The sequence below is a fragment of the Bubalus bubalis genome, chromosome 10 (assembly GCF_019923935.1).
Source record: "Bubalus bubalis isolate 160015118507 breed Murrah chromosome 10, NDDB_SH_1, whole genome shotgun sequence".
NCBI lineage: Eukaryota > Metazoa > Chordata > Mammalia > Artiodactyla > Bovidae > Bubalus > Bubalus bubalis.
Genome location: NC_059166.1, coordinates 89,810,355 through 89,823,656, shown reverse-complemented (window position 1 = coordinate 89,823,656; position 13,302 = coordinate 89,810,355). Strand labels below are relative to the sequence as shown.

At 40.9% G+C, this 13,302-nt stretch overlaps 1 protein-coding gene across 1 annotated transcript; it reads left to right on the top strand.

Annotated features, from left to right (window-relative positions):
* The first annotated feature begins 1,130 nt into the window (after nucleotides 1-1,130).
* LOC112587297 (endogenous retrovirus group K member 6 Gag polyprotein-like) lies at nucleotides 1,131-10,160 on the top strand. The gene is made up of 2 exons (XM_025294234.1): nucleotides 1,131-1,236; nucleotides 8,164-10,160. The coding sequence occupies exons 1-2, from the start codon at nucleotides 1,131-1,133 to the stop codon at nucleotides 10,158-10,160; spliced, it is 2,103 nt and encodes a 700-aa protein (XP_025150019.1).
* Nucleotides 10,161-13,302: the final 3,142 nt, after the last annotated feature.

The window sequence follows — 13,302 nt, the reverse complement described above, 5'->3', positions numbered from 1 at the left end:
CTTTCGGTGAATGCAACTCTTCCTTTCCTGGGAAGAAAATGATGTCAATGCTATGGTTTAAAGAGAAAACAATTCTTATATGAAAAACTAGAAAAACAATTATATGAAAATGAAGAAAGGAAGAGTATGGCTAATTTTTAGTCAAGTCACACAGCTTATTAGAGATTAAATTAAAATAAAAACCTTAAAATGAGTTCCTCAAATGAAAGCTATATTAATAAAAAGATACAAAGAGTAGTGAAATGCCCCATGAGGGAGATAAAATATTTCTCCATGGTTAAGCAATATCTATTTTTAATATTAACCCCCATTCAGTTTGTAGCAATACAGATTTTTCAGTTGCCCATTCCTCTATCACTGCTTACTTATTTCCTCCTATTTATATATAAAATGTACCTATATATAGCCTTTACTTGCTAATGAAAGACTTTTGTCACTTTGACATTTCTTAAAAATATTTTTTATCAAGACTCAACCACTGATCTCCAACTCTATTATTAATATACCTTAAGTTCATTAATTTTGTCATTTTCCAAATTTCTGCTCAGATATGTTTGCTATCAAATTTCTATTTGAATTTCATATTCTAGAAGGCGATGGCTCCCCACTCCAGTACTCTTGCCTGGAAAATCCCATGGACGGAGGAGCCTGGTAGGCTGCAGTCCATGCGGTCGCGAAGAGTCGGACACAACTGAGCGACTTCACTTTCACTTTTCACTTTCATGCATTGGAGAAGGACATGGCAACCCACTCCAGTGTTCTTGCCTGGAGAATCCCAGGGACGGGGGAGCCTGGTGGGCTGCCGTCTATGGGGTCGCACAGAGTTGGACACGACTGAAGCGACTTAGCAGCAGCAGCAGCAAGCTCCCAAAACCATAATACATTATTTCACAGCACCTTATACAAAAAAAAAAAAAAAAAATACTAATCAAGCATGTTCCTGTGGTTTTTCACTTGCAAGTTTGTCTCTTCCACTAGACTGAATATATAATATCAAAGCTCCACATAATTTCTTTACCATGTCCCCAGTGCTTAGCAGAGTATCTGGTACAGAAACGATACTCAAGAGATCTTGAGTGAATTTATCAAAGAAAAAAACTGAATCAATGGATGGATGAATGGATGGATACATGCCTCTAAAGTGCAAGTTCAGCCAGCTGATTGTGGGTGAAATCACTGATACAGGTTTTTCATGTCACAAGGATGCAATCAGCATTAAGAAAGATGGTGTTGAAAGTAACATATTTTCCTAACTGCATTAGTTGCTGTGTAAGAGCAGCAAACAATTCTAAAGAAAACACTGAGCAAATAGTTTGATTGTCCAGAATGGGGAGGAGCTGCCAATCTGAGTGTTCTAAAATGAGATTGATGACTGTCTTTTTCCACAGGGAGCATTCCAACTGTGAGTAGTGTCATTAATTTTATGTAATTCTTGCTCTTGTTATTTTATTATCACTGTAAGTGTCCAATACTATACAAATCAAATGGGAGCAAAAATCTAAACATCCCAATAATAGACTCAAAACCATATATTTAATTTTTAAACCTATTTTTTTAAATCTTGCAAAAACCTTAGCTTTATTAATACACTAAAGTTGTGTTTATCTCTTTTTGCCAATTTTACTGCATTTCTGTTTACCTGGTGCTATTTCAAGGCTTTCTTTGAATGTGAGCAGATTTTGTTTGATGTTAAGTCAAGAAGCTTTATTTACCATGGGCAATTATTTGCTATTGATTTTTTTTTTATGGAAAGTTTTATTTATTTTTTTATTTAATTTTTAATTTTTTTATTTTTTATTTTTTAAATTTTATTTTATTTTTAAACTTTACATAATTGTATTAGTTTTAAGAACCGTGAACTTAAAATTTGGTCAAGCTGTCTCAAATCTTAGAAACTTGCTCTACCCCCAAATATGTTCTTCTTATTTTCACTCAGTTTATTGAGGTAAAGTTAACAAATAATGCAATAAAATTCTCCAATTTAATTTTAAAATTCAACTAGCCTTGAATTTATACATATATATATTATAAATATTATATATAGTATAATATATAATATGAAATATAAATATATATTTATATCTATATATAAAATATAAATATATATGCATATACAAAAATATATGTACATACTCCTTTATGGTACTTTATAGTCAATTTCCTTCCTTCTGCTTCAGCGTCTAACAAACTCAGATTTGCTTTCAGTCCCTGAGGCTGTGATGTTTTCTAGTAATGTTTTATAAATGTCTATATTTGGCTTTTTTCACTTCACATAGTGACTCTGAGACTCATTCATGTTGCGTGTATCAGTAGTTTATTCCTTTTTTATTAGTGAGCAGTAGTCCTTTATAGGGGTACATCAAAATTTTCTTATTCACTTGCTGATGGACAATGGGGTACCATAAATAATTTGGGTTACCATAAATGCTATGGACCTAACAGAAGCAGAAGATATTAAGAAGAAGTGGCAAGAATACACAGAAGAACTGTACAAAAAAGATCTTCATGACCCAGATAATCACAATGGTGTGATCACTCACCTAGAGCCAGACATCCTGGAATGTGAAGTCAAGGGGGCCTTAGAAAGCATCACTACAAACAAAGCTAGTGGAGGGGATGGAATTCCAGTGGAGCTATTTCAAATCCTGAAGGATGATGCTGTGAAAGTGCTACACTCAATATGCCAGAAAATTTGGAAAACTCAGCAGTGGCCACAGGACTGGAAAAGGTCAGTTTTCATTCCAATCCCAAAGAAAGGCGATGCCAAAGAATGCTCAAACTACCGCACAATTGCACTCATCTCACACGCTAGTAAAGTAATGCTCAAAATTCTCCAGGCCAGGCTTCAGCAATACGTGAACCATGAAATTCAGGATGTTCAAGCTGGTTTTAGAAAAGGCAGAGGAACCAGAGATCAAATTGCCAGCATCCGCTGGATCATGGAAAAAGCAAGAGAGTTCCAGAAAAACATCTCTTTCTGCTTTATTGACTATGCCAAAGCCTTTGACTGTGTGATCACAATAAACTGTGGAAAATTCTGAAAGAGATGGGAATACCAGACCATCTGACCTGCCTCTTGAGAAATCTGTATGCAGGTCAGGAAGCAACAGTTAGAACTGGACATGGAGCAACAGACTGGTTCCAAATAGGAAAAGAAGTATGTCAAGGCTGTATATTGTCACCCTGCTTATTTAACTTATATGCAGTGTACATCATGAGAAACACTGTTCTGGAAGAAGCAGAAGCTGGAATCAAGATTGCCGGGAGAAATACCAATAACCTCAGATATGCAGATGACACCACCCTTATAGCAGAAAGTGAAGAGGAACTAAAAAGCCTCTTGATGAAAGTGAAAGAAGAGAGTGAAAAAGTTGGCTTAAAGCTCAACATTCAGAAAACAAAGATCATGGCATCTGGTCCCATCACTTCATGGGAAATAGATGGGGAAACAGTGGAAACAGTGTCAGACTTTATTTTGGGGGCCTCCAAAATCACTGCAGATGGTGATTCTGCTGCTAAGTCATTTCAGTCGTGTCTGACTCTGTGTGACCCCATAGACGGCAGCCACCAGGCACCCCTGTCCCTGGGATTCTCCAGGCAAGAACACTGGAGTGGGTCGCCATTTCCTTCTCCAATGCATGAAAGTGAAAAGTGAAAGTGAAGTTGCTCAGTCGTGTCCGACTCCCAGCGACCCCATGGACTGCAGCCCACCAGGCTCCTCCATCCATGGGATTTTCCAGGCAAATTACTGGAGTCGGGTGCCAGACATAAAATTAAAAGACTCTTACTCCTTGGAAGGAAAGTTATGACCAACCTAGATAGCATATTCAAAAGCAGAGATATTACTTTGTCAACCAAGTCCCATCTAGTCAAGGCTATGGTTTTTCCAGTGGTCATGTATGTATGTGAGAGTTGGACTATGAAGAAAGCTGAGTGACAAAGAATTGATGCTTTTGAACTGTGGTGTTGGAGAAGACTCCTGAGAGTCCCTTGGACTGCAAGGAGATCCAACTAGTCCATTCTAAAGGAGATCAGTCCTGGGTGTTCATTGGAAGGACTGATGCTGAAGCTGAAACTCCAATACTTTGGCCACCTCATGCGAAGAGTTGACTCACTGGAAAAGCCCCGGATGCTGGGATTTATTGGGGGCAGGAGGAGAAGGGGACGATAGAGGATAAGATGGCTGGATGGCCTCACCGATTCGATGGATATGAGTTTGAGTGAACTCTGGGAGTCGGTGATGGACAGGGAGGCCTGGCGTGCTGTGATTAATGGGGTTGCAAAGAGTCAGACACGACTGAGCGACTGAACTGAATTGAACTGGATGATTTTTCTATTGTGAACATTTATATACAAATATATGTTGAAGATATGTTTTGACGTCACTTGAGTAAATATCAAAGGGAAACTAGTTCCCTAACTGGATCTTTTAGTAAGTGTAGCTTTATAAACAACCCCCAAAATGTTTTCTAAAGTGCCTGTGGCAGTTTTCATTCCCACTAACAATGTATTCAACAATTATACCAACAAGAATAAAACAAAATCATATTGAGTAGAGTCTTCACAAGGAGGAAAAAAACCATCAAATGGGAGCCTGGTGGCCTGCCGTCTATGGGGTCACACAGAGTCGGACACGACTGACGTGACTTAGCAGTAGCAACAGTAATAATTTAGAAACCAGCAAACTTTGCGAGTTCTGGATCTCTTTCAATTGATTGGTTTGTGTCCTGATGATGGATCATAGATTCCTGCTTATTAGAATTTATGATTGAATTATAATTGGATGGTAAGCAATTTGAATTTCACTTTTTTTCTTGCTAGATTTTGTTGTATTCCCTAAAAGAACATTAGAGTTTGCGAGACTTTTGGCCCCTTTGTGAGAGTGGGTCCAGATTAGACTTTAGGGTAAGGCTAACTTAACTCCTTTACCAAGGCAATATTCTAATGAGGATACACCTGTTGTTGGGTTTCTAAGTGTAGCGTTATTAGAAAAATTCATTTCTGTTGCAACATGTTCTCATCATAGGCATCCTTATTTAACCTTAATTTATTTTCATAGACCTATATCTGATGAAGTTTAGAGAATTATAATTTTTATATTCAATTATTATCAAGTTTATATTAAGTTTTAGCACCTAGCAGTAGAATTCAGCCTTATGAGAAAAACAAGACCTGGTTTATTCTGATCCTTCCTTTCTCCACTAGTGTCATTAACTTTTGCTACAAAATCATTCTTTATGTACTTATTATTTTCTTTCTTTATTTTTCTTTAGACTCTCCTCTTTTTTGCTATAGTGTTGTCATAGTTCAGTTCAGTTCAGTCGCTCAGTCATGTCCGAATCTTTGCAAGCCCATGAATCGCAGCATGCCAGGCCTCCCTGTCCATCACAACTCCTGGAGTTTCTCAAGAGACAGGTCAGGTGATCTGATATTCCCATCTCTTTCAGAATTTTCCACAGTTTATTGTGATCCACACAGTCAAAGGCTTTGGGCATAGTCAATAAAGCAGAAATAGATGTTTTTCTGGAACTCTCTTGCTTTTTCCATGATCCAGTGGATGTTGGCAATTTGATCTCTGGTTCCTCTGCCTTTTCTAAAACCAGCTTGAACATCTGGAAGTTCACGGTCCACATATTGCTGAAGCCTGGCTTGGAGAATTTTGAGCATTACTTTACTAGCATGAGAGATGGGTGCAATTGTGCAGTAGTTTGAGCATTGTTTGGCATTGCCTTTCTTTGGGATTGGAATGAAAACTGACCTTTTCCAGTCCTGTGGCCACTGCTGAGCTTTCCAAATTTGCTGGCATATTGAGTGCAGCACTTTCACAGCATCATCTTTCAGGATTTGAAATAGCTCCACCGGAATTCCATCCCCTCCACTAGCTTTGTTTGTAGTGATGCTTTCTAAGGCCCTCTTGACTTCACATTCCAGGATGTCTGGCTCTAGGTGAGTGATCACACCATTGTGATTATCTGGGTCATGAAGATCTTTTTTGTACAGTTCTTCTGTGTATCCTTGCCACCTCTTCTTAATGTCTTCTGCTTCTGTTAGGTCTATACCATTTCTGTCCTTTATCGAGCCCATCTTTGCATGAAATATTCCCTTGGTATCTCTAATTTTCTTTAAGAGATCTCTAGTCTTTCCCATTCTATTGTTTTCCTCTATTTCTTTGCATTGATTGCTGAGGAAGGCTTTCTTATCTCTCCTTGCTATTCTTTGGAACTCTGCATTCAGATGCTTATACCTTTTCTTTTCTCCTTTGCTTTTCACTTCTCTTCTTTTCACAGCTATTTGTAAGGCCTCCCCAGACAGCCATTTTGCTTTTTTGCATTTCTTTTCCATGGGGATGGTCTTGATCCCTGTCTGCTGGGAGCCGGCACATTGCATATTGAGTGAGGATCTGGAATAGCTCAACTGGAATTCTATCACTTCTGAGAGCCAGCGTGAGGCACTCCGCCCATGACAAAGGTCATGAGGAAGGAGGCTCGGCATACGCAAAGGCGGGATCGAGCCTCAGGAGTCCCCCTGGAAATTCTCGAGCATCTACCCCCAAAACCAGAGTCTGCCTACTTTCTGCTTTGTGCTTTCACCTACACCTCTGACTTTACGGGGGGCTGTCCCCCACTACCTCTCTCTGAAAAAAGAGTTAGCTCACAGCTCCAGTTAATAATTCCTGGGTGTGACAGTGTTTAACCTACAAACTCCTTTGGAAATCCTCTAGCCTGCCTGAATGGGTTTTTCCGGCCACATGTGATTGTTCAGAGCCTCCCAACTGTGAGAGGCAGGAGATGTTCTAAACTGCCTAAACACAGATTCCTTTGAGTAGTTAAAAGATTGATTAGAAAATGTATTGGTGAAGGGTTTTTCACTTGTTGGGCCAATGTTTGCTGCTAAGTCTCCATACTCCTACTGTGTCCTTGGCAGTGTATTGATTGATGTAATGGGTGTATAGAAATGTAAAATGCAGCTTTGTTCAATGCTTTTTGGAAGGCTGGCGCCTGACTTTGGAATAATCACCTTTAGAGAAAGATAAGTTTCTTAAAATGTTAACAGGCCTCCGGGCCAGAAGATGATGTCTATCACCTGAACTTTTGCATATGATAAGTTTACAGGAAAAAAGCCTGGCTTGCTGCATGACTCTACCCCTTCCCCCATTATCCTCTATGCATAACTTAAGGTATAAAAACTACTTTGGAAAATAAAGTGCGGGCCTTGTTCACTGAAACTTGGTCTCCCCATGTCACTCTCTCTCCCAAATTCCAGCTGAGCGTCCATCTGGAGCGCGGATGTCCTCTGCGACCATTTATTTGCCTGGGCTTCTAAGACCCACTCGAGAAGGTGTCTAAGGTGGGGCACCTTCCGCTATTCGAGAGGGCGCCTGCGGCCTCCGTGGTCAGAGCTAACCTGGTGTCACGGGTTATATTGATTTTCCGCGTAAACCAAGCCACTCAGCTTCTTTTCTCCACTGAATTTCCTCACTGAGCTATCCTTATTCTATTACTCTTTGTATCCTTAATTAAAGTGTAATTAAGCAGTTATTCCCTGACCCTCGCCTAGCCGTCTCTCCTTCGAATACCCTGGATCAGCCGGGGCTGGTCCCCGGCAGGTGGCGCCCGAGACAGGATTTTCGAAGGTAAGCTCCCTGCAATTAGGGTCATCAGCTCTATTTGCTCCCCGTTCTCGGAACAACTGGGTCATCAGCTCTCTTGTTCCCCCACGGAGCAGTTTGGGTCATCAGCTCTACTGCTCCCCCCTCGGAACAGTTTGGGTCATCAGCCTTCTGTTTCCCCCCCGGGACAATCTGGGTCACCAGCTCTATTGTCCTTCCAGTGTTCGGGATGGCTAGGACCCCACTCAAGGGTGCCGCGGACCCCCCTGTAGGATAGACAGGGCTGAGGAGTGGGAAGTGTTGAAAGTGTTGAAGACTTAGAGAAAACGGTTTCTGAAGTTAAAAGGCCAAAGAAAGGCCTGATCTTTTGATAGCTAAAAGCAAAATCCTCTATTATACTTAATTTTCTGACATGGGTAACACTGAATCAAATGAAAGACAGCTCTTTATAGGAGTAGTTTTACAGTTATTAAATAAAAGAGGAATTAAAGTTAAAAAATCTACCATTCAATCATTTTTTTCCTTTGTACAAGAACACTGTCCCTGGTTTCCAGACGAAGGCTCTGTTAACTTAGATGTCTGGGAGAAAGTAGGAAAACAGCTAAAAACTTACCATGCCGAACATGGCTCAGAAAAGGTGCCTAATGACGCCTTTTCCTTATGGAATATCATTAGAGATGTCTTAGACCCTGCCCCGGATTCAGAAAAAGTACATCTTAAAAGGGATAGTGAAGAAAATGCTGTAGCTAAACCTGCCCCTGATTCTAAAAGAGTAACCCTTAAAGAGGAAAGTGAGGTCGAAACTGTAGTTAAAGCTGAGGAAAATGAGAAAAACGAAGACCCACCTGACTATCGGCAACTAAGAAAAATGTTAGCAGCCATGACTACTCAGGAACAACTTAAAGATAGGGATGAGAAACAAGATCAGCCTTCCCCAAAAGGAAAAGAGAATTTAGACGAGATAACAACTAAATATCACTCCGATGAAGATTGGCATCTCTTAAACAAAGATGCCCCAAAAAGCCTAAGAGAAACTTCCCCTATCAGGCCATCTGCTCCAAGGAACCTAAGGGAAACGTCTCCCATTAGGCCATATGCCCCTAGGGATTTCCAAGAGACCTTCCCAGTTACTCCATATGTAACCTCTGGATACCAAACAGTTCAAAGAGCTCCAGAGTACAGAGCAGAGAATATGGAACCCATGCCTTTGCCACCACCTCCCATACCAAGCCGTACAGGTCCTATTAAACCCGCATTATTGCCGCCACCTCCCTATCGAAGTGGGAGAGCTCCAATATCGATCCCACGGAGACGGGCCTTCTCTGTCCCTGGCGAGAAATTCGATCCCCAACTTCAGGCTTGTTTCCCTTTAATTTTTGACAATGATGAAAGAGAACAAAAGGCTATCGACTGGGAGCCTGTTTCCTTTCAATTGGTCAAAGAACTTAAAAATGCATGTATTTCATATGGGCCTAAAGCCCCATATACGATGCAGCTAGTAGAAAATTTAGCAGGCCAATGGTTAACACCTCGAGAGTGGAAAACAATTGCTAAGGCCTGCCTGTCCGGAGGACATTTCATACTTTGGAAATCTGAATATGATGATCTCGCTCGTATATATGCTTTTTCTAACCAAAATACTGACCTTAAACATATCACTGAACCTATATTACTTGGACAGACCGACTACCCCTCGTATGACGAACAGATGAAATTAGATAGGACTGCTATACAACAGGTGGCTGATTGTGCCTTTACTGCCTGGCGCTCATTGCCCGATGGTAAGGCATCTGGTACTGCTCTATCTGATATTAAACAAAAGTCAGAAGAGCCATTTGAAGACTTTGTCTCACGACTCTCAGAAGCTGTCCAGAGAATAATTTCCGATTCCGAGGGAGCTAAATTATTAACAAAACACTTGGCCTTTGAAAATGCTAATTCCACCTGCCAGGCTATATTGCGCCCTATTAGAAGAACTGGATCCTTAATTGATTATATGAAACAGTGTGCAGATGTAGGACCGTCAATGCTACAGGGTGTTGCTATAGCTGCAGCAATAAAAGGGAATTCTTATCAGCAGGCAGTCCAAACTTTTTTTACTAACAAGAATAAGCCATCACAAGGCGATCCCAATAACCAAGGCAGGAATGCATTCCCTAGAACTTGTTTTTCCTGTGGCCAGGAGGGACACACTTTTCGTGAGTGCCCTCAAAGAACACCCAGTTCTTATCTGCCTAATCCGGCCCAACCGGCTGCGTCTGCTCCGCAAAACCCTGCCCCCCTGCCCATTAATCCTAGGTCTCTTTGCCCTCGCTGCCAGAGAGGATATCATTGGGCAAGGGACTGTAGGTCACGATTCCATAGAAATGGAGTCTTTTTAGGCCCCGACCAGCAGTCGGGAAACGGGTTGAGGGGCCAGCCCCAGGCCCCGACAACGATTGGGGCAGCCTCACTGAACCCATTCATTCCCTTCGTTCCGTCGCAGAGCTCATCAGAGCAACCCCAGGCAGCGCAGGCCTGGACCTCAGTTCCACCACCTCAACAATATTAACACCAGATAGCCCCACTATAAAAATCCCTACAGGAGTTAAAGGCCCGTTACCAATAGGCCTGGTAGGAATTATACTAGGCAGAGGTTCCCTAGCTATGCAAGGTCTTACAATTATTCCTGGAGTAATTGACTCAGATTATACAGGAGAAATTCAGATAATGATTTCACCCCCGACTAAAACTTTCCAAATATATCAGGGACAGAGAATAGCCCAACTTTTACTTTTGCCTTATCATACTGCAATTGGGCAAACAGCCACCCAAAATGAAAGGCAGGACAAAGGATTTGGATCTAGTGACATGGCTTTTTGGGTAACAGAAATTACTAAGAAGCGTCCTATGAAATCTATTCTCGTTAGTGGCAAGTCTATTGAAGGACTATTAGATACAGGGGCAGACGTTTCTTGTATTTCTGGGAAAGACTGGCCCAGTTCCTGGCCCACACATACTACTGAAAATGATTTGGTGGGCATAGGAAGAGCTCCTGCAGTAGCTAAAAGTGCAAAAATTTTAGATTGGCAATTTGAGAATACCCGTGGAACATTCCAACCGTATGTAATTCCTTCACTCCCCTTTTCCCTGTGGGGGAGAGATGTGCTGTCTCAAATGGGCATGTTACTCTTTAGCCCTGATGATAAAGTAACTTTTCAAATGCTACAAATGGGCTATGACCCCTCAAAAGGGTTAGGTAAACAGCAGACAGGAATAATTGAGCCAATTTGCCCGGCTCCTCGAAAGTTCCGTACTGGATTAGGGTATCCAAATTTTTGATGGAGGCCATTGTTTTTGCTGCCGACCCCATTACGTGGAAATCTCAAGACCCGGTGTGGGTAGAACAATGGCCTCTGACTAAAGAAAAACTACTGGCAGCCAAAGCGTTAATTTCTGAACAACTAGGATTGGGACATATTGAGCCCTCCAATAGCCCCTGGAATACTCCTATTTTTGTTATTAAGAAAAAATCTGGCAAGTGGCGACTTTTACAAGATTTAAGAGCTATTAATGCCACTATGGAAGATATGGGGGCCTTACAACCTGGGCTTCCTTCCCCAGTAGCCATCCCAGAAGGATATAATATTATTGTAATTGATTTGCAAGACTGTTTTTTCACCATCCCCTTAAATGCTGAGGATAAAAAGCGATTTGCCTTTAGTTTACCAGCAGAAAATTTTAAACAGCCTCATTTAAGGTTTCAATGGAAAGTGTTGCCCCAGGGAATGAAAAATAGCCCTACTCTATGTCAAAAATTTGTTAATGCTGCTTTAGAAGATGTTAGAGCTAAATATGAACAGGTCTATATGATTCACTATATGGATGATATTTTAATAGCTCATCCTGATAGAGCTCATTTACAAACTGTCCTCCAGGATTTGACCCAGGCATTAACAGACAGAGGCTTAAAAATTGCCCCAGAGAAAATTCAAGTCAATCCGCCCATAACTTACTTAGGACGGGTTATCAATTCAGAAACTGTGACTCATGCCCCATTAAAATTGAGAAAAGATCATCTTATTACTTTAAATGATTATCAAAAACTTTTAGGCGACATTAATTGGATCAGACCTTATTTAAAATTAACCACTGCTGAATTAAAACCTCTTTTTAACATTTTACGCGGGGATCCTGATCCAACTTCTAAGAGACAATTAACTGCTGAGGCTCAGGAGGCCTTAGAAAAGGTGGAAGCAGCTTTATCCGATAGCTATGTAAAAAGAGTTAATTTACAAACAAATTGGCAATTCCTCTGCCTAGCTACTCCAACAGCACCTACAGGAGTTTTATGGCAAAATGGCCCCCTAGAATGGGTCCATCTCCCCGCCCAGGCTAAAAAAGTAGTGGCCTCTTATCCAGGACTGATAGCTACGTTGATATTGAAAGGGAGAAAACGTAGCATTGAATTATTTGGTAAAGAACCAGCAGAAATTGTGATTCCATATAATAAAGAACAACTTGATGCTCTTCTAATGTTTGATGAGAATTGGCAGATTGCTATAGGAAATTATTTTGGCCAAATTCTGCATCATTTACCTTCACATGTTTTGCTAAATTTTATGTCTAAACACCCGGTTATTTTTCCTGTTAGATGTAAATACTCTCCCATCTCAGATGCTCAAATGGTTTTTACTGACGGATCTGCTAATGGCAGAGCTTCTATAGTTACAAAAGATCAGCGTAAAGTTTTACACACGCAGGAGACTTCGGCCCAGAGAGCTGAACTCACAGCTGTTATAGAGGCCTTTGTTACGTTTGCAGAGGAGGAATTTAATCTTTACTCTGATTCTCAGTATGTGGTCAGGCTGTTTCCACATATTGAGACTGCGGTCCTGCCCGAGAACAAAACTGCAATATTTCACTTGTTAACTAAACTGCAGCAGCAAATTTGGAAACGAAGCCGAGCATATTTTATTGGACACATTCGGGCTCATTCCGGATTGCCCGGCCCTTTAAATGCCTTTAATGATTTGGCTGACTTGTTAACTAGAAGTACAGCGGCTACTGTGATTGAGGAGGCCAGAGCCTCTCATTCACTCCACCATCAAAATGCTACTGCGCTAAGATATCAATTTCAGATTCCTCGAGAATCTGCTCGGGAGATTGTTCGTTCCTGTTCTCATTGTCCCACTACTGTAAATAGTTTACCTATGGGAGTTAATCCTCGCGGTCTTAAACCTAATGCACTCTGGCAGATGGATGTAACTCATGTCTCTTCATTTGGAAAATTGTCTTTTGTTCATGTAACTGTAGATACTTTTTCTCATGTTATTATTGCAACTGCTCGCACAGGGGAAGCAGTTAAAGATGTAATACAACATCTCTTTACTTGTTTCTCATATATGGGTCTGCCAAAAGCCTTGAAAACTGATAATGCTCCTGCTTACACATCTAAGTCTTTTCAGGAAGTTTGTCTAAAGTTTCAAATTAAACATAATACAGGCATTCCTTATAATCCCCAGGGACAAGCCATTGTGGAAAGAGCACACCAAACATTAAAAATCCAAATTCAAAAATTAAAAGAAGGGGAGTTTAAGTATAGCTCTCCCCATCAAATCTTGCAACATGCTCTTTTCGTAATAAATATTTTAAATGCCGATTCGGCCGGAATTACTGCAATGCTTCGCCATTGGTGCCCTGAGCAGCTGAAT